The 21,688-nt window shown below is 33.9% G+C and overlaps 2 protein-coding genes across 9 annotated transcripts in view; one reads left to right on the top strand and one right to left on the bottom strand.

Moving 5' to 3' along the window:
* LOC117428102 (protein FAM227B-like) overlaps window positions 1-21,688 on the top strand; it is a 40,783-nt gene that overhangs the window by 5,935 nt on the left and 13,160 nt on the right. Inside the window, exon 6 of one of the 6 annotated variants that reach the window (XM_058995116.1) lies at window positions 7,542-8,274. The exons of the other annotated variants lie outside the window; for them this stretch is intronic. The gene's annotated coding sequence lies outside the window, so the exon portion shown is untranslated. Of the gene's footprint in view, window positions 1-7,541; window positions 8,275-21,688 lie in introns of those variants that run through there. 6 annotated transcript variants of the gene reach the window in all.
* LOC117429484 (fibroblast growth factor 7) lies at window positions 7,809-21,161 on the bottom strand. Of its 3 annotated transcripts, none has more exons than XM_034049004.3 (4): window positions 20,945-21,161; window positions 19,792-20,372; window positions 10,136-10,239; window positions 7,809-9,711 (listed from the first exon to the last, which is right to left on the bottom strand). In XM_034049004.3, exons 2-4 carry the CDS (start codon window positions 20,075-20,077, stop codon window positions 9,517-9,519), a joined length of 585 nt encoding a protein of 194 aa, XP_033904895.1. In that variant the 5' UTR covers window positions 20,078-20,372; window positions 20,945-21,161; the 3' UTR covers window positions 7,809-9,516. The 3 variants fall into 3 exon arrangements, with proteins under 3 accessions (XP_033904895.1, XP_033904897.1, XP_058851098.1); XM_034049006.3 differs by lacking the exon at window positions 20,945-21,161 and adding an exon at window positions 20,655-20,911; XM_058995115.1 differs by lacking the exon at window positions 20,945-21,161 and having other exon boundaries at window positions 19,792-20,645.

Genomic DNA, 21,688 nt, shown 5'->3' on the forward strand with positions numbered 1-21,688 from the left:
TCTGGAAAATTTAAAAGGAAAAGTGATATACACTGAAACAGCAGTTCTGTTTTGAGCTTTTGTGTTGTAATCCATGCAACAGTTACCCAGTCCCATAGAAACATGACAGATCCCAATATAACAGTCATTTAATATAGCAGTCTTTACATTTCTGATATGTCTGCATCATCTGGTATTTAATAAAAATGTTAACCCTTTTTGTTCCTAATATGTGATGTTAAGTCATTATAATACATGGTTTTTGAATAACAGACTAGCTACTGTGTACAAACATGGAGTCCATTTTTCAAATAACCTACAGTCTTAGATATTTCATATTTTTTGAAAGGAGACAATTTTTTAATTTTTTTATTACAAAACTAGAACCAAACAATCAAGTAATATGAAGCTGGAAAGGCAAACCATTCTAGAACCTATTTGAACTGATCTTGTGAAAACTGTCCTATCGAAAGCTGTACTCTCCAGCAGGCCTGAGTTGAACTGGTCTCAGACCAATCTGAGGGTTAGTGTGGATAGTCATATCTGTCTGGAATCGATGTCGGTTTGGTTTTTCACCTTAACTATGTGCCTGATTTATAAAAAAAAGTCCTTACACCAAAATGCAGTTTGCACCACATTTGGCACTGGTTGAGCACTTTGGACCTTGTCTAAAGTTACAGATTGATTTTGCAAGCAATATTATACTTCCTCTTAATGTCAAAGTTGTAGAATTAGGCAAAACTGATGTACTATAACTAGGGAGATCTGAGACACAGCTTGTAAAGTATGCATGTCTAATTTTGAGTGCATCAATTTGGTGCCAATGGATACAAAAGTTACCACTATTAGTCCGTTTTATAAAATCTAGTTAACTTTTGTTTCAGTTCAGTTGAAATATTTTACAGGCTTTTTTAGTTACTGTTGAATGAAATAAACCAACTAGTAGAATGTATTGTTAAGAACTGGTTAGAGACTGCTTTCTTGTGATCGTTGGAGGTGTTCTATATGAAGCCTTCTATAGTTTATTATTACTGGTATCTACACTGGAACGATTAAGCACAATAACAGATGTGTCTCTCTTGATTCCTTTCTGCTGTTTTAAAGACATCTGTTAACTTGTAGAGAATAAAAAATACATCACATTTTAAAGTATATTATTTTACAGAATGTGTCAATATCTTGAACATATGTGTAGCCGGCATGATTTCATAAATATTGGAATTTCGCTTTTGAGTTTGCTTTGAACTACAAAATTTGGCATTATAAAGAGACCAGACTCTGTCTAAGACCAGACTCTTTTTTAATTTTTTTTTTTCCAGTTCAGTAATTCACACCTATGTACACACATTTACTGTGTGAATAAAGTTGTAAAGGTCTCAGGAATTTCATTTTGACATGGAAATGTTTTCTAAGGTTAGTCATTCTTTGGGATTAACGTTGCCTTTCTTTATTAACTTTTTCTGATATACATAGAGTAACAGTTATGTTGGTGCAGTGTCCTAAAAGAACACTGTGTATTGTTTCATGCAATTTAAATTGTGTGTGTCTTCTGAATATGTATTTATTGTATTTGTTATATAATTCATTTGTACTTGGTAAATGACACCCAGCAGTTGAGCTATAGCAAATTATGGACTGTACCCACAGTCAACTACTTAGTCTTTATTTGTAGGCTAATGTTATTCCATTTTTATGCTTATATTATTATTGTTATTTTAACAATTAAGAGTTTTATATTAGAACATAAAAAAGGTTACAAACGATAGGAGGCCATTCGGCCCATCTTGCTCTTTTTGGTTGTTAGTAGCTTATTGATCCCAGAATCTCATCAAGCAAGTTCTTGTAGCATCCCAGGGTGTCGGCTTCAACAACATTACGTTCCAGACTCCCACAATTCTCTGTGTGAAAAGGTGCCTCCTATTTTCTGTTCTGAATGCCCCTTTATCCAATCTCCCTTTGTGACCCCTGGTCCTTGTTTCTTTTTTCAGGTCGAAAAAGTCCCCCGGGTCGACATTGTCAATACCTTTTAGAATTTTGAATGCTCGAATCAGATCGCCACATAGTCTTCTTTGTTCAAGACTGAATAGATAAAATTATTTTAGCCTGTCTGCATATTACATGCCTTTTAAACCAGGAATAATTCTGGTCGCTCTTCTTTGCACTCTTTCTAGAGCAGCAATATCCTTTTTGTAGCGAGGTGACCAGAACTGAACACAATATTCTAGATCAGGTCTTAACGTTTTAACATTACTTCCCTTGATTTAAATTCAATACTTTTCAATATATATCCGAGCATTTTGTTGGCATTTTGTATAGCTTCCACACATTTTCTAGATGAAGACATTTCTGAGTCAACAAACTCCTAGATCTTTTTCATAGATTCCTTCTTCAATTTCAATATCTCCCATATGGTATTTATAATGGACTTTTTTATTGTCTGCGTGCAGTACCGTACACTTGTCTATATTAAATGTCATTTGCCATGTGTTTTCCTAGTTCTGAATGCTGTCTAGATCATTTTGAATGACCTTTGCTGCTGCAACGGTGTTTGCCACTCCTCCTATTTTTGTGATGTCTGCAAATAATTACAAGTTTGCTTACTATACCAGAATCTAAGTCATTAATGTAGATTAGGAAGAGCAGAGGGCCTAATACTGATCCCTGTGGTACTCCATTGGTTACCTCACTCCATTTTGAGGTTTCTCCTCTAATCAGTACTTTCTGTTTTCTACATGTTAACCACTCCCTTATCCATGTGCAGGCATTTCCTTGAATCCCTACTGTGTTCAGTTTGAGAAGTAATCTTTTATGCGGGACTTTGTCAAAATCTTTCTGGAAAACGAAATAAACCGTGTCATATGCTTTGCAATTATCCATTGTCGAGGTTGCAGCCTCACAAGCAGGTTAGTTAGACACAATCTCCCTTTCCTAAAACCATGCTGACTGTCTCCCAGGATACTGTTACCTTATAAGTAATTTTCGGTTTTGTCTCCCTATTATAGAGTTAGCCCCTTTCATAAAAGGACGTACTGTTATTTAAGGTTCTGTCTTGTAATTCACAGTAGAATGCGTTGACAAAATAGCACCTTCACATACTGCATTTAAAAACACCTCTGAAAAAACAAATAATAAACAGCAGACTCTGCATATACGCAGTTTTGGTCACTTCGGATGACATTTGCTCTCTTGGTCATCAGACACTCAGTGGGATCAAGTAAATGCAGAGGCTGCTGTTATTTATTGTATAAATTATTTTTTTGGGCTCTGCATAAAAAAACAACAAAAAGTTTTCTAGGGTAACAATAATACAAATATTGTCATGAAAAGCTGTTGAAATTCTGCTCAATCAGCATGCAGTTTTAATTTTTTATAAATATTAATACTTAAATAATAATTGGTAGTAATAAACTCCGAACAACAGGAGAAAATGTGTTTCAATCCACTCTTATTTTTTCCTCTCTCTTTCTCTCTATTTATATATTTTAAAACTTCAACAGTGGCCTCAACAGAAGGCACGTGAGATCCTCATCTGGGGGCCCCTAAGGTCAGCCCCAGCGAGGCAGTGTGTGTGGAATTCGACTTCTTTTGTATTTCAGTTGTCAGTGAACTGCTGATGTTTATTTTTAAGAACATTCTCTGTAAATTGCATCATTGGCAGATTATATTGTGTTTTCAGATATTGCAGTTGACTGCAGTTGTCGTACCAAATATGGAGCATAATGTTAATGAAACAAGACTTTCCAAGATTGAATCAGGCCCGCCTAATACTTATTCAAGGAGCATAGCAAACCCAGTCATTCCCTATAATATGGCAATAAAGTCACCAGACTGCGCTTCTTTGATTATCACCATATGTCCTGTCATGTTAATTTTATGATTTTTTTTTTTACTTCAATTAATTTTTTTTGTAAATATTTTAAAAAAATAAAGTAATACAATCCATTCACCTAACCGAATCCCAAATCATAACAATATCATAATTTGTCATAGTGGGAAACTAATGTTGGCTCATCCCATGCCTTTCTGAAAGAAGTAAATGTACAGCATAGCCCGTGACCATGCTTTCTGTGTTGTGAAAATGCTTTTTGAAGCCAGTAATAAAGTGGGTTTTACAGTTTTTCCTTAGGAAAAATTGATATATTACTATTTTAAGATGTGGAAGTGCATTTTATGGCAGTTTGTGTATCTAATAAAAATTGTGTGGGGCGTTTTGCTGCCATATTGTGACATGCAGCTAAATAAACTCCATTATGTTTATAGAATGCTGCAATCTTCTAGCTCGGTGTCCAAATATATACTGGAATTGTTTCAGCATTACAGCATTACATTTAGAGACTGGAGTCACCTTTAAATCTGCTACATTGCAAATTGCTGTCTTAAGGGGGTTTTCTATCTGTAGATAAAACATGATAACATATCATATTGAGAAGTAAAGAGAAATTCGGCTTGGTGCAGTGTCAGCCCCGGTTGGGTGGTTAGGAAGCCAGGTTTTCTTGACAGATTCATTGACTTGGTCTTGTACTTATCTTGTAAATTATTTGGTAAGAAAATACATTTAAAATGTTCACAAATATACATCAAGCATATTTTCAAATAAAATAATTTATTGTCAATATATATTTTTCTTCTAGCTACAAAAACACAAACTTAAATGTGAGTTTAAAGTAAATACCCTATTGGAAAATACAGGGTGGATAGCAGTAGTATAGATACCCCCCCCCCCCCCCCCAAGTTCCACTGAGCACATTTTGGTTTTCCCTTTTATTTTTTTTGAAAAATAAGATAACTAAGTGGTTGTGTGATACTCTTGTGAAAAAATATTTTAGTTGTCTAAAACAATGTCAGAAACAGAGGAAAACCTGAAACCATGGAGGGAGATTTACAGCAAGTGAACTGATATCAGCATTAAAATAATCACTTATGATCCGAGCCAAATGTCTGTTAAAACTCTGACAGCAGAGTTTTATCAAGAGAATAGTGGGTTGTTGCTATGAGGTCAAATATATGCATGGGAAGGTCTGTGAATTCTATGCTTTAAATCTAAGTAGAGCATCTGTAAGCTGAAGACACACAAGAAATCCACGGCACCTGTGATATAGAAGAGGCGGTCGTTTGTCTGTACAGTACGTGCGTGTCACACTTTTCATCTATCTGAAAAAAACGTATCCAACTTGGTATTAACATTTTTTTAGCATAACTTATTGAGAGTATATAATTCTGGGGCTACATGGGGGAGGGGCATTCTGTCTGTCTGCCACACTTGCATTTTTGCATACATTTGGAATACGTCATTAAATTGTGATGAAACTTGTTTTTAACATTATTGAGCATTAGTCATTGAGAATGTTTGATTGTAAGGATACGTGGAGATGTCTCTGTCTGTATATCCGACTGTTTGTATACCATGCTTCCATTTTTACAGGAGTGTTGAGAACACAAGAGGTTATTCCAAATACTGTAAATAAGTCATTTTAATATGCTTTTCCCATTCCCATTCCCTATTATGTATATACTGTTGAAGTATGTCATAGTCCTCAACATTTTCTGATGGCTCTAATTTAGATTTTACAGTCGTGATGGGCGATGTATGTAACTGGTATTCTTGTTATATTTAATGAGTAATATTTCGTAATGTAAATTTAAAAAGAAAAAACAGTGAAGGGTAACACAAACGAAAATTATGTTTTACTGAGCATGTGTTTTATACTGTATGTGTCTGTTCTGCTTCTCATAAGGAGATGTGCACATTCATTCATGTCGCTGAAATGTACAAATCCACATGGGCAGCAGTGTGGAGTAGTGGTTAGGGCTCTGGACTCTTGACCGGAGGATCGTGGGTTCAATCCCAGGTGGGGGACACTGCTGCTGTACCCTTGAGCAAGGTACTTTACCTAGATTGCTCCAGTAAAAAACCCAACTGTATAAATGGGTAATTGTATGTAAAAATAATGTGATATCTTGTAACAATTGTAAGTCGCCCTGGATAAGGGCATCTGCTAAGAAATAAATAAATAAATAATAATAATAATAATGAAAGTTTCGATATATACAAAAGCTGAAATGGTAATTTGTGTATTATTATTAATATTATTATTATTATTATTTATTTCTTAGCAGACGCCCTTATCCAGGGCGACTTACAATTGTTACAAAATATCACATTATACATTATTTCACATTATACAGATATCACATTATTTTACGTACAATTACCCATTTATACAGTTGGTTTTTTTTTTTTTTTTACTGGAGCAATCTAGGTAAAGTACCTTGCTCAAGGGTACAACAGCAGTGTCCCCCACTGGGGATTGAACCCACAACCCTCCGGTCAAGAGTCCAGAGCCCTAACCACTACTCCACACTGCTGCTCTAGATTTAGATTTTGAGCATGTTATAAATGATCTGCTAAGACTGCATTTGCGTGACTTGGCATAAATAAGCACTTCACCTTGATTCAGACATTTTTTCATTCAAACTGATTCAGAGGTTTACACTCCAATTTTTGCCTTTTTATCTGTCAATTTTCTTTGCGCCAGATGTGAACCCAGCCATAAGGTAAAGCTCTTATTGTATCTATTTTTCCATGTGTGAGGCAGTTTGCCAGTATTTTATCTGCAGTATACTTGTATTTGACAGACATGCAATGTAACTTAAAGTACCTAATATGAACCTTTTTTATCTCAATATTACAATAGCAGTGGATGTGCAGACATTCTATTTATGTCATGCAGTTATATCTGCATATATATATATATATATATATATATATATATATATATATATATATATATATATATATATATATATATATATGGTTTCTTACTATAGAAAATGTAAACCTCAGGTACCTCTGGTTAATTTGATCCTCATATTTCCTTAGTGATAAGAGAGAAAGGACCAGGTAAACTATACATAGAGACCATTTAGAGACTGACTGCAATGAAATGGGCGGAGTAAGAAATACCATTGGGAGGAGACCCTTGTTCAGAAGCACATTTCTTACTTAGAATGATCAGTTCCAAGCCAGGGAAGATCATTTTTCCGTGCTCAAAAGGGCATTTGAAACATTTGAAAATTCTTGAAAAAATATGACTGTAAACCTTAGGCAATTAAAACCTTGTGTAAATATTGCTATTACCCTTTTAAAGGCAATTTAACTGTATGCTCATTGCATATTAATGTTGCCTCTTTAAGTGATCTGTGATCCAAAAGGTTTATGGAAGATCTACACAGCTGGCCCATAATGGGCATGTGCCAGTGATAATAGACCTGACTCTGGAGCTAGCTGGACAAGTAAGAGATTTACCCCAGAAGACCCTAATACAAGGCACTGTATTGATAAGAAACACACCAGAAATGATTTGCCTGGTGGTGGAAACTCATCACATATACACACTGCTGTGCAAGTCTTAGACATGTTGCCTTTTTCTACTCTGATGCATTATGAGCATCAACAATTTACTCAAAGCCTCCACTAGTGTTTTCTACTATTCTAACAACCTTGACTTGCATAAAGAAGGAAAAACATTGAGTGAAATAGCTCGCATCACTTGATTTTCAAGGTGTGGTATCCGAAGCATAATCAACAACTACACAGAAACATCATCTGTAATTGACAAACCCAGGACTGTCTAACAAGGATGAGCAATACTTGAAGATAATATCCTCAAGGAATATAAAGAAGACAAGTGTTGAATTGACAACAGAACTGGCAGAACATGCAACGGTGTTTGAAAGGAGCTACATAGCAAAATATGTAATGTGCAGTATATTGGGTTAAGAAATGTTATGGTACAGTACAACATGATGATTAGATAAATAATGCTAGACAAAGGAATTTGCATAGATGTAACAGCATTTAGTTATTTTATTTCTTATTTAAACAAAAATTTTACAATTGCATCATCAGATAATAACATTTTACAGCACTGTTATTTAGTTTACCAGTGGTGATGATGCTTATTTTACAAAAAATATATATTTTGATGGGTGGGTTTGACAAGCTTGAGTGGGATTTATGTTGGCACTGTTATATGAAACACTATTATTTGTATTTTGAAAAGTGTGAAAATGTATATATGGCATGTTATTATGTCCCTTATTTGCCTTCTACTGTAAGAATCTGTGTGGGCTGTCATTTTGTGACTGCCATCCTGTGTTTACTGGCAAGAGCATTGTTTACAAGCTTCTGTGCCTGCCTGCTTATAAGGACTTCTGTATTATATCTGTGACCAAACAATGTTGTTGTTTTAAAAAAAAAAAAAACTAAGAACATATGAAACAGACATAACTTAATATGAATTTTATATAAATAACATCAACTTAAATAACATACAACAATAAAGTTCAAACACAATCTTGAACAAATGCTAATGTTATTGCCTATAGAGACTATAATGTTTTTTTTTTTAAAGTTTGGAGTTTTATGAAGAAGCATGGTATACAAAAATTAAGTGTTTTGTTAACATCAAGGAAAATGTAGTGTTCCTAATAATGAGAAACAACATTGTATCTGAAGTAAACTGTATGAGACTGCATTTCCGGTAGTGGCTAAGGTTACATCTGAAAGTAAGATATAGCATGACTAAATAGGTTTGCGTGTAGCTTTCCTTTGTCGTGAAAGTTTGCATTTAGTATGCTATTCTCATGGAGCTATGCAAATGGACTATTTAAATGAATTCCAAACTTACTAGCATGCTAATGTTGTCATGCACAGCCATTAAAATCAAGTCTACAAGATAATGAGAGATTTTATTATGGGCCTATTTAATAATGCAAGTCCAATTTTTCTAGTCATGACATCCATTTGAGCTATCTATAATGTTTATGCAAATGTCTAACAAAAATCACACTGTTTATATAAATGATACATGCACAGATACTGTTTTTGGAGGGGGAGGAAGGGGGGGGGGGTAAGGTATTAAAACAAAACAAAAACACAACAGAAAGTGGAATGCTTTAAATAAAAAGTTCTTATCAATACAGTGCCTTGTATTTTAAGCTAATGTTTCTTTTTTTTATTTATATTAGTAATGTATGTAAAGGGACAGTCAACCAAAACTTAAAGTACTGTTCATCTATTTAGAACTGTGATTCAACATTAGTTACTCCAGCAGCTTCAAAATTGTATATAATTTAAATAACATTTATATCACTTCCCTTTGAATAACTTTAGCAGCCATGTAAATAACTAATCAAGGCACTAGCCAATTACATATATAAAAAATGGCCAGAATAGTAGGTCATAAATGCAGCTTAAATAGGCAAAAAAGCAACTTTCATCTGTTCAACTTTTTTTTTTTATCTGCCACTTTCAAGATCAAAGTTTTTCTAAACATTGAAGTGTTGTCTTCCCTAACTTTTTGTACAGTCATTAAAAAAAAAAAAAGTTCTTCGCAAAATGCAAGTCCAGCTTGTTCACTTTTCAGTAGTTATCCCCGCTTACTTTATAAAGGCATTTGTTACTGCGTAGAATTATTTTTTTGTTGCTAGAAATTAACATGTAGTGTATACTGTAGCAATCTGGTGTTGGTGGAATTAGGTTATTGGCATAGGTAAGAAATGTGTTGCTTTGTTTTCCTTCTTTGTCTTTTTGCCTTTCATCGCTACACCTTTGACTGACAAGGAAACATACATTTCGTTGCCCTTTTGAGTCCACTTTGCAGAGGAATATGTATTGTAATTATTTTCTAGAATCAGTTCCTTAAAGTTGCAGTCCTCATTGCAGGTTTTCTGTGTTACAAAAAGAAGAACAATATACATTTTTAATATATATATTTTCTTTTTCTTATCACATTAAAAATTGTAAATGCTATAACTATCAGATTAGTCAGAACAAAGAAATATATCTATGTGTTATACATTTGTATTTTAAAAGAGCAATACCAATACATGTTTACCAATATATTTATAATTATACTAAATAAAGTATGTTTCAAATGACTACAAAATATATATTATTCAGACTGCTGTACATATATACAAGGAATTGCCCAAAACTAAATATTAAAATATTAAAATATAAATTGTAAAAATGGTGTTACTTTCACATTATATAGTTTAAGTTATTTCCATACATTTTAAAATGGAAAAGTAGAACAGGAAGTTTCACTCATAAGTCAGAAAACCTCTTTAAAGAACACCTTACGATTCTTACCCTGCCATATAATTTTCCAGACTTGTTCATTGCCAGGAAATATTCACTTTCTACCCCTTTGATTGCCACAATTCCAACTGAGACCGTCCTTATTTCCAGAATACCTGCAATGAATCAGAAGATAGTCTTTAAACTGTTGCTGTGCTTAAGCAGTCATTATCGGTTATAGAAACAGGAAGGGGTCTCTGTTGCTAATCAGTTTGTGGTACTTCTGGTTTTATTTAAAAGCTGTTAAATGGTTTGGGTGGCCATTATAAAAAACACAGCTCATGCAATTGCACATATGGGTAGCAGACTTAAGATTGTTCCCTGAGGAAGAAATAGCTGCCCCTTCCCATTTGCTTTGCACGCTAGTTTGTAGCTTTTGTACTGTAGCTGAACTCTTTGTACCCACAAAACAACAGTACTTTTTTTTTGGTGCAGCTGTCAGTTTTTCTGATGGTCTGAATTGAAACTTTCCAAATTAGAGGCCACAGTAAACTGAAGTAAGTATATTTAGGGATTCTCTGACACAAAATACCACGTTAAAAAGAAGCCTGTGGGAAAATGTACCAGTCACCTTTTCATACAGATTGAAACCTTAGAACGTACAATAAACACAGTCCAATGACTGTCGAATGAAACCTGTGGAATAATGTTACGTTACCATATTGGATTACATACTGCTGTGTAATTTCCATATACTTAACGAAAAACTGACAAAAATGGAAAAATGTGATATTTCGAAATTTAACATGAAATTCTGTACTACTGTTCTGGCTTCCGATAGACTATTATTTGGTAGTTTCTTTGATTACATGATGTTAAATAATATATATATATATATATATATATATATATATATATATATATATATATATATATATATAATGATGTCTCAATCCTAAAAACTTTTGGTCATAGCTGAAGGAGCCCACCCTTGAAAAGCTGAGACTATTGGTTATGTTCTGAACCATGAAATATAAAGTATGAAGTGATTAAATTTAGCCCGTACAGTTTGCAAAAAGACATGTATATAAAAACATTTCACAAACAAGTTCTAAGTTAGGCTTTAAAATACATTTCCTACCTCATTAGCATTGGTAACACTATGACTGATCTGTTGTGCTGAAGGTATTTTGTTATTATTTTCAGGATATGTTGATTTCTTTTCAAATACAGAGCTATATATGTATATATAGCTGCTATCAAATCACTTCCTATGCTGTAGGTCACATGATTAGAGTGTAGTAAATATAACCCACATCACATGAAGAGAGTACTTACCAGGGAGCAACTGCAACCTTTTATTGTGTTGGGTTGTATTTAAAAATATTTAAAGGGTGGCTGACATTGTTACTAGTGTTTATAAAAGGTAACACATTTTGAGGTCTCAGTTATCACTGAAAAAACAAAATATGGTTGCAATATTGTTTAACCGTTATTGAAAAACAGTATTTACATACTCCAGACTTTGTGAAGTGCTATTCGTGAATTAATTTCCAATTCTGCTGCATCAAGGAAAATGTCTAATTTGTTTGCATTTGTTTTTTAAACTGAACTTTTCTTGAATTGATTACTCATAAGAAGAAAAAATAAGCAGAAGGAACTTGCCAAAACGTCTACTTTACTTGTTTAGTTTCCTATAGTTTTATCTTTAAAAAATAAGGTCAAGAGTACTGTTGCACGTTGCTATTTAAAAAGATGAATTAAAATGTACCTTCAGTAAATGGGAAATGGCTTTTAAATCCTGGTAGTAAATGACATATCTTTTAACATATTAAACTTTCTCTGGAACCTTAGTTAACTTAAATCCCAAGACCTCTTCAAAAGTTTCTAGTTATGAAATTGTGTCTTACACTGCCAACACTGCATGAGCTCATGGACTGGACTCTGACCTAAGTATGCATCCATTTCAGAATATAGCTATTTGTATGGCCTATTTTAAGACCAAAGGTCTCAGTAGTGTTAAATAATTGTGAAGCTTGGATTTAAAAAAAACAGAAACAAAACTTTATTATTCTCTAAGGCTAGAATTCCTGGGTTTGGGACAAAGTGAAAACCAGAATTTAAAACATGTTGTTTTCCAAGGATAAAATATCAAATACATGCTAAGAGATTCTAAGAGATTCACAATAATACACATTCAACTATCTGTAATGAAGCTGTTTACCCTTCGTGAAAGTTATGATCTGTAGTCTTACGTGCAAGTGAAAACCTTGTGCTAGTCTCGTAATTTTGTCAAAGTACCTGAATCATTCCCATGTGTACTATTTGATATGTTCCAGTTTCCTTGTTAAATTAAAACCAGACTGAGCTGTTGGTAGAAGGTATTGCGTGGTGAAGAAAACAAATCCATGGGATTCTTTAAAATATTTACACAACTTTGTATAGGAACAGTACAAATCTATTCTAGCTCTGAACAAATTAAATAAATAGACACAGTTTTTTATGGTTTAACTGTCAGGCTTAGAGACCTGAGATCATACAAGTATAAAATAAAATGTCAACATTAACAGGTGATAGTATAACGTTTAGAAAACTGTTCAATAGTTGCACTATACTCTGTATTTATTTTAAATCTCCAAACTAATCTAATCAAACAAAAAAAATTAAAAAGTTTCGTTTTAATATCTTTTGGGAAACCATGGAGGACAAAATCTGTCCAAATGAAACTGCAAATGAATGTAGTGAAGTTTGCAAAATGGATAGTCTGTTGCTTATAACCACTTGGAGTAAAAGAGATACATGTGACTTTTGGTCAATTTTGTTGAAAAATAATTATTTTTTACAGCTAAACCAGTAAAATATTCAAAGGTATAACATAGGGCATTAGTTTGTTTCATCTAGTTTTAACTAATGAGTTTGACATTTTCAATCCACTACCAAATATACTATTTTCCAGATTCTATGAAGCCATGACTGGCCTGCAGGCCTGGATTTAGGTTGTCCTTTCAAGTCGCTTAATTGCTTGTTGGGGCAACATGTCAGACTGGCCTAGAACTGTCTGTGCTGCCTGTGCTGTGCCTGGTCAGGAAATGGTTACAGGCCCCTATCGTGGTTATTGCCTTTTCTGATGCTAGATTTTACGCCTTTCAGATGCGTGCTGCTTTTGTCTTCCTCAGTCATACACAAACGATTGTTGACCATCCTTTGTTTTGTGACATTACCACTTGAGTTACCTTACTGTTAACAGGCAAAAGAGATTGTTATTTAAAAGCATAAACACTTATACTTGAAAACAAGTTTAGATGATTAAGTTAATGCAAATATTTAGTAATCCAGACATGTTTATATTAATGTTAGCCAATGCATGTCTGCTTTGCATAAAACTAAATGGCATACAAATAATTTTCTCATTTACTGGCTTGTTAAACCTGTAGAATTTCAGATGGTATGGATTACTTCCACAAAAGCAAAAGCTAATATGCTAATAAAACACAGTTGTTGACATGCAATTCAAAGAAAATACAACATGTGCTTTCTTAAAACAAAATACTGTACCTTTACTAGTATTGTGACACTGCATGTATGAAAACAAAAGTGTGGTAACATTTCAAGTGAAAAATGTTGCTATATAGTAGTTTTACAAGTTTTTGTTTTTTTTCTGGTACCAATAAGTGTTGCTGTTAGGTAGGTGCTTAGTAACTGACCCTACATGAAACCGCATGCAATACAACAGAATAAGATAATAACAAACTTGGGCATTCATTGAAGGGCTGTACTCAAGTAAAGTCAGTTTCAGTGTATTATGAGAAATTGCAGTATCAATGTTCTGTGATAAGAGATGGCAAGACATTAGCTGTCAGACAAAGAACTCTCATAAACATCTATTATGTGTCAAAACTTGAATGGTATATTAAAATGTATTGTAGGTTTATGCTGGTATACACAGTATATTAGTGTATTTTAATATTTTCTATATTTCCTATTATCTGACTAATAATTTTGTAAATGTTTGTTGGAATTATTTTAAAGAAATAGCTTTATGGATATTTTGTGTCCAAAGAAAAACCCAGTAGGGCTTAGACATTTGTTTACAAGAAACTGGAACTACTAGCATTAAATAAAGATGTTTGGACATGTTTAAAATCGATTATTTTGCCTTACAATCACTAATACTACAAAATGCCTGTTCTCCTTGACAAGTACATCTCCACAGTGTGCAGCACATATGGTCTTTATTGTGATGTACTAGGTGATAAATATTTTTTGACAATAGGTCCGCTCCTACAATTGTCTTTACAATGGCTTCATTTGTTTCACTTTTGAGGAATTTTTGAGAAATGCAATAAAGCTTGTTTTGTCTATGGCTTACAGAAACATTTGATCCTACTCCTAGATGTATCACTTGCAAAGTTATGTAGTGAATAATATCTTGGATGATTAGGCTAAAATCTTGGCAGCGGTTTTTTTTAAAACATTTTTTGAGAATGTAGCGTGCCACTAAATCATATACAGCTTAGTAGGAACAATGATGGATGACTCAAAGCTAAAACAGAGGTATTTTACACACATCACAGAATGGGCACTTTATGACTGTTTAAGTTTCAGCAACTGCAACTGTTTAGTAGATATAAGGAGATGCTAGTATTCACATATGGGTTGCAAATGTTAGCTCTGCCGTTCAGGGAGCTTCATAAGGTTTCCCCCCAGCTTGAACAAATTTATATTACCATTTTGGATCAGCCTCTGGCTAAGTAAACTAATTTGTGGCTGATCCTCAATTCTGTCCTCCCTGAGTAGACTCAAAACCCACCTTGCTTTGATTTGGTTCTTGTTAAATACATAGAAATCCGGTGAACAACTGATCCTTGTATGCGCAGACTACTCGTCTGACACCACTGGGGGGCTGGACAGATGTAGTAAAAACTGTTGAGACTGTGTTTACGTCAACATCATTTGAAAGTGACCGTATGTGAAACATCAACTGAATATATTCGATTTTTTTAAAACTTTCAAAATTGTAAAAGATAGGGCACAATATATTTTACATTTCAAATAACTTGAATTCTGCTGAAACTATAAAATATGATTACGATATGTTACCAAGTATGCAGATGTCATCCTGATGATGATAAACACAGAATTCTTAAGTCAGATACATAATAGCCTATTCACAGTAATACCTATTTACACATACTTAGTCACAGGTATAGGCATTCAAAATCTGCAGAAAAATCGCAGGAAAATTAACAAAGATTTCTGCAGAGAAATGTCAACAGTCTGGGGCCTTTGTTTGCAGTGTTTGAAATGTTCTGTATGGCTTCTGAGACAATACCAAACAATGTCATGCTTAAATTAATCAGGTAATGTTACAAATTGTAACAGTAATTATTCTTAACAGTTAATTTGAAGAAGTGTTTTTTTTTTCACCTAGTCTCCTCAGTAACAATTATTCGCATTTGAAAATGTTCTGTAGTTAATTACGACATAATGTACAAAAGTAGGCCAATTTAGCTTTTTCAGAAGATTATCTGTGTCTGCATATTTCAGCTGCCTCTGGTCTTACCACAATGTGATGTGATTACCATTGCCATTTTACTCTCTATAAACAGCATTAAATAATTAAAAAAAGAACCCAGTTCTCTGAAGCAAAAATAATGTTCAACAATAAATGTACAATTATTTTATTCATTTACATATTAATAGCTAAATGTGTACAACCATCAAATGGTTGTACTGTTCATAAAGACTGTGAATCCAGACATGATTTGCTTTAGAAAACTGTTAAGTAAATGTAGAAACGTTTACAGTTCAGTACATGTATCTGACAACTGCCATAATATATTATGTTTAAAATCACTAACAGAATCACTGTGCCTTTTGAACTTTTTTAATGAGGCTTATGTTGATTTAATAACAGATAATGTAGCAAAACAGTTGGCAGTGAATGTTGAGGATTTTGAAAATGATAGGGTTAAAGCTATATACAGTAAGTGAAAACATGGAAATAAAGAAATCAATTTATTTGGCTTTCTTTAGCAACAAAAATAGACACAGACACTTTTATTGAACATTTGCAGGTTTCATCTTTTGTTCTTTACTTTTGCTTTATGCCGCATAGATTCTGTTCTGGAATTCTGTAAAATAGCTTTATAGCTCAACCCATTTTACTTGCCTCAGGAATGTTGTGTTTGATGCTTCATAGTTACAAATACTAGTGTAAATAAGCTTGTTGTTGGGGAAACCTTTGTACCTTGCCAAAACAAAATTACTTTTGCAAGATCTATTTCTTGATGACTGCAAAAATCCAGACTTCCGTGATTCCCAGTGTCAGAATTGTGAAATAAAGGTTATAAAGCAAACGCTTAACTCTGCGTTGGTCCCAGGATAACTTGTGAGTTTTATAAAGACTGAAAATCTGTAACTGTGAACTTAAGACTGACCCTAGCACCACACGCTAACACACACACACACACACGCTGCTCTGCACTGTCTCAACAGTGCACCCCATCAGCTTAATGAGAGCAGAGCACTTCCCCCTGCTGCCACTTGGGAGCCATTTCCCTTCTACATACTCTCACTGTTGGCCTTAACAGTTCCCAGATGAAAATGCACTTAGCTGTGATGGATTGGAACCCCAGCAAATGGTAATCAATTACAGTCAGGTATGAAATGTAAAAGACACAGTTGTCAGAATAAAATATTTTTTTATTTCTTTTATTTGTTTATTTTTATTTATTTATTTATTTATTTATTTATTTATTTATTTATTTTTTAAGTAAATGTGGGGTTTGAGTAATGTCTTAGTTTCTTTGCTGTCCACGATGTAGCCTATTATACATACAAAATACTGTATTTCAAATATTAATAGTAACCAATTACTATAATTATATTTTATAAATAATGTTGCAAGCTAAGTTAACCCTTGAAACATTCACTACTGTAAATATAAACAGTAATTTTGCAGTTTTCCCATGCTTTTTCATTATTATGCTATGCATTTACCCAGTGGTTTGCCATGATGTTATGATATGCTTTACCCTATCTTCCTGGTCTTTACAATGCTTACACTATGCTCTATTACACTTTGCTATGCTTTTACTATGGTCATATTTTTTAAGGGAATATATATATATATATATATATATATATATATATATATATATATATATATATATATATATATATATATATATATATATATAGTTTTTATTATAGGGCATTTGTTTTTAAATTGCACTCAGGTAGAGTTCATCTAAAAGTATTAATTTTGTTAATGTTGTGCCAAACTTATCATGATGTGTACTAAGTTTTGTTTATATAAACTGAGAAATATGAAACCTGAATAATAACTAAGCAGTCATACAGCATGCTGCTTTCATCAAAAGCACTGCTGCGTGTTTCCTTATGCATTGTGCGTGCAGTTGCCAGCCACATCTGTGTGGATCAATTTCCCCGCTTTGCAACGCCAATTGTTACGCAAGGGACTTTTCCATCCACGCTAAATATGTATTCTGTCACGGCAACATTTTTAAGTTGAAAGTTGGGTAGTTACGAGGGAGAGGGCTGCCCTTTGTAACTCTTTAATGACCGTTTTTTTTTTTTTTTGTGTTTTTTTTTTTTTTTTAATCTCTTAGAGTTGTTTCTGGTCATGGAGGAATGTGGTAAACAGCCCCCAAAGAATCTGTTTGTTTTCTATAAAATTCAACAAGATTGTGACACTGCGGGTTTAAATTGTTGCATTAAAAAGTGACAATTTTATTGAGTACTGGCAAGTAAGGCATAGAGTATACAGGATTATCAGGAGGAATGAGAACCAAATACAAAAGCATATTTTACTCTCACTTCCATATGTTTTGAAACAGGTGGTGAAGACAAAATATAGTGATTGTTTTCCCTCTGGGTACCAGTTTATGTGAAAGGGTAAGAATTACAACAGCATAAGAAGATTTCTATACTTGGGGTTTGGCAGTGGAAATGACATGATTATGACATGGTAAATACAACTATGACCATATACATACACATAATTTTGCTGTAAGTACAAAGGTAATTTGCTTTATAACAAAGTGTAAAGAAAGTGTATTGAAAACATGGTAAAGTAAGAATAGTAAACAATATTAAAGTATGGTAAACTATGGTAAATGCATAGTATTGCCTTGGGGAAATCATAGGAAAACTGCAACCTAAATACTGTGGATAATTTTACTTGCTTTTTTATTTCAAGTCATATGCACTTAAAGCTGCATTATTCAGATGTACCATTCAAGGTTCATCTCTGTTTGAAAACACATTTGTAGGTTTATTAGATACAGTAACCTATACCTATGCATTGTAATAAATAAGATAATTTGTTAAAACATGATTTATATAAAATAATACTGGAACATTCACTATGCACCTGTTGTACTTTAAAACTGTCATTCTGTTAATATATGCTGTTTTAAAAGGGACACCTGTCCTTATAACTGAGTCTTTTGTCAGGAATTCCATAGAATCACAATATCCAGGCAAAGCTACAACCTGTAACTTTTACTAGATTCATTAACCCTGTAATTCCCATTTCAGATACAATGCTTAGCCACCTCTCTCTCTCTCTCTCTCTCTCTCTCTCTCTCTCTCTCTCTCTCTCTCTCTCTCTCTCTCTCTCTCTCTCTCTCTCTCTGTCTTTTATATATATATATATATATATATATATATATATATATATATATATATACTATTTAAATCCAGCCTCACAAGCCAGAATTCTTCATATGCAGTGCATTATCTGTTAACCGACAATAATTTTTTGGGGGGGTTTGTACAAGAAATGGTATCTTGGGAAAAAATGTTTAGGCATTACAGGGTTAACATATGTTGGAGAAATTAGTCATTTTAGATAAACAGGAATGAAACCTTCACGCAGGCATGGCTGTTTGTTATTTCATCTGCTTACAAACAGCCGTCATATATTTTGTCAGACTCAACCTGGGTCAAAGCCTGTCGACCCACATCTTGAGGTGGGTCACTGTGACCCGGGTCAGCACGGGTACGACTCAGGTACCTGGTTTCACATTATGTGGGATTGTGACCCGGGTAAGTGTGCAAGTGTGAAAGGGGCTTTAGGATTATGTTATTATCAAGACCTTGTAACGTTTTATTAGTGGCACTTTTTAGAATATATATATTTTTTCTTGTTGTCTGGTTTTAAAATTAAATAATCCCTAAAATATGGAAGTAAATATTGCAATGTGTGCTTATAGGCTTGTGTACCAATAGACCTACAGTTGTAGTACACATTCAAGATAAGATTCTAGTTTCTACTTTACAGAATTGTGTGCAACAAGTAGCACAGTTTGTTGGCCTTAAGACTGTGCTTTTTAAAAAGGTCATACATGTTGTAACCAAAGCATTTTGATTGTCAGATTTAAATATTCAAATTTGAAATATATAAAACACTGATACCCAGAGAGAAAGCCCTGCAAACATTCAGGCTAGGGTGTTCCAGTTGTTATTGAATGCTTGCTGTTTGATAATGCTTAACATCCACAACTAATCTATTATGAGCTTCACAACATGCTGGATACATATTAACACAGGAGCCGTGCCAACAGTAGAAAATGCTATTAGACTTGTGCTTTTTAAATAGCAGAGACTATAATGTGCTTTACCTTTGTATAAAAATGGATACACTACTTGAAAACCATTGTCATACAGAAATGTTATCTAACTCAAAATAAGGTACTTACTGTAACTGTTGTTTTGCTCGCCTGTCCCTTCGATCTTGCCCATTTCATCAATTGTCAGGTACCAGTGTGTCCGACAGAAAAGTCTCCTCACTCGTACATCCCCTCCTTCCATATAGTCATAACTTCTTGTGTGCCGTTCAGGACTGGAGCAGTTCGGATTTGCAGCCAGTTGCTCTGGAGTCATATCATTGCAAGCTAAAGACACACTGCCCACTAGAAAAATGATGTGAAAGTACAGTCTGGAAAGCAGAGTTGGCAGGATCCATTTTAGCATCCATTTGCGCATTATAATACAATTCTCTGGGTATTCACGAACAACATACTGAAATGTAAATTAAAAAGCAGGCTATTGCTGCTAGGTCCTTGACCTGGCTTCTGTCTGGAAGTGAAGTCTTAAGTGGTGTTGTTTAGCTTGGAGTTTTTGAAGTATAGTTCCCCCTTTTTTCACTAAAGATTTAGAAAACTGTCTTCTGTAATCCTTTGTTGTGGTCAATCTTCACCCTGAATGAGAGAGTTTGATGCAATGCTGCCAGTTGCTATTGAATTCACAGATTGGGATGACACTCTTGACAGTAACAGAGCTGCAAGTAAAAATAACACTTAGAGCAATTTTACCAAGTTATTATGGTCTTTGTTACACATGGATCACAGCTGGAGTTGTACACTAACTCTGGAACAATGTCTAAAAACAAACAATAAATACTCAAGTTTTCTTTTACAGACTAATTTGGATGACAGTTGCTATAACAACTGGGATGATCATCTTGTGTTAGAGGCAGATATAAATTAATAAGCTTTTGACTAAGCTGCAATGCTAAAATAAATATTACACATCTGCTTTAGTTTTTCCTTTATTTGCTCACCTCATACTTGTAGTCAAGCATTTGTAATCATTGACACTTTTGTGGTTGACCAAACTCTTTCCGGAGAACTGCCCACATTTCTCTTGTTTTAGACGTCTGGACAGACTGGAGACTTTCAGTACCACCTCTTTGTCAGCTTTGCACGTGTAGACATACTCTGTCTGAATAGTAGCCAAATTTCTACTTTCATATTCCCATAAGTAACATTTAAACTCTCAATAGCGTTTGACAACATGAAATTAAGGAAGATCTGTCAACAGATTGTATTGCAAAAAAAACCCAAAACTTACTTTTGTTGTTTTCAGAAGACAGCTGTAAATAAAAATATTCCATTTCTATTTTCTGTCTTTCGCAACAAGTCTCTCTACAGCTACAACCTATTTCTCAATCCAGAAGAGACTCCCGTGGACTCATAATTGTTTCCATATTAAGTGTTAACTCAAGAAGGGGTTTTCTGTGCATCTTCCGTCTGTTGTTCAGTGAGCTTCAATAAATGCCTTTTGCTGACCTCACTTGAAGGCAATTAGATCTCAGCCAGTCAGCTGTCACTTGGATACCGATGAACAGAGGGGAAAAAAAGTCTATTTCTCTTTGTCAGGCATCCAAATGGTCATCAGAGGGAGCTTTGAACTTGAATAGTTTATATTGCTAGGCTGTATATCAAGTTTGTGTTCCAAAAAACAGCAAATATTGTTAATATACACACTGTTGAAATACAAGTGTTATTTAAATGACAACGCCTGTTATATTAGGGTTGGTTTGTGTTTTTTTGACACAGCCTTCTTATTGTTTGTTTTTTTATTTTACATGTAAAATGTCTCCTGAATATTATTGTGCCACTAAACCTAGATTGTTTTCAACAGGTTTTAAAAAGTAAAGCACAGTAATTTGCAAGACACTTCAATGAAGAGATCAGCAGATGTCATTTTAAATAAAGGATTATTTTGTTTAGGAAACCCTCAGTTTTACTGCTGTATTTATATCTGAACCCAGGATTTACATTTTTAAACACCTGGCATTTTCTTGTACTCAAC

The sequence above is a fragment of the Acipenser ruthenus genome, chromosome 21 (genome assembly GCF_902713425.1).
Source record: "Acipenser ruthenus chromosome 21, fAciRut3.2 maternal haplotype, whole genome shotgun sequence".
NCBI classification, from domain to species: Eukaryota; Metazoa; Chordata; class Actinopteri; order Acipenseriformes; family Acipenseridae; genus Acipenser; species Acipenser ruthenus.

Excerpts from the sequence above, each read along its gene's own strand:
- LOC117429484 (XM_034049004.3), bottom strand. The coding sequence starts at position 20,077 with ATGCGCAAATGGATGCTAAAATGGATCCTGCCAACTCTGCTTTCCAGA. Across the intron at positions 10,240-19,791 it reads CGAGCAAAACAACAGTTACA|GTATTCTGGAAATAAGGACG; the intron begins GTAAGTACCTTA and ends GATTCATTGCAG. Across the intron at positions 9,712-10,135 it reads CTGGAAAATTATATGGCAGG|AAAACCTGCAATGAGGACTG; the intron begins GTAAGAATCGTA and ends TTTGTAACACAG.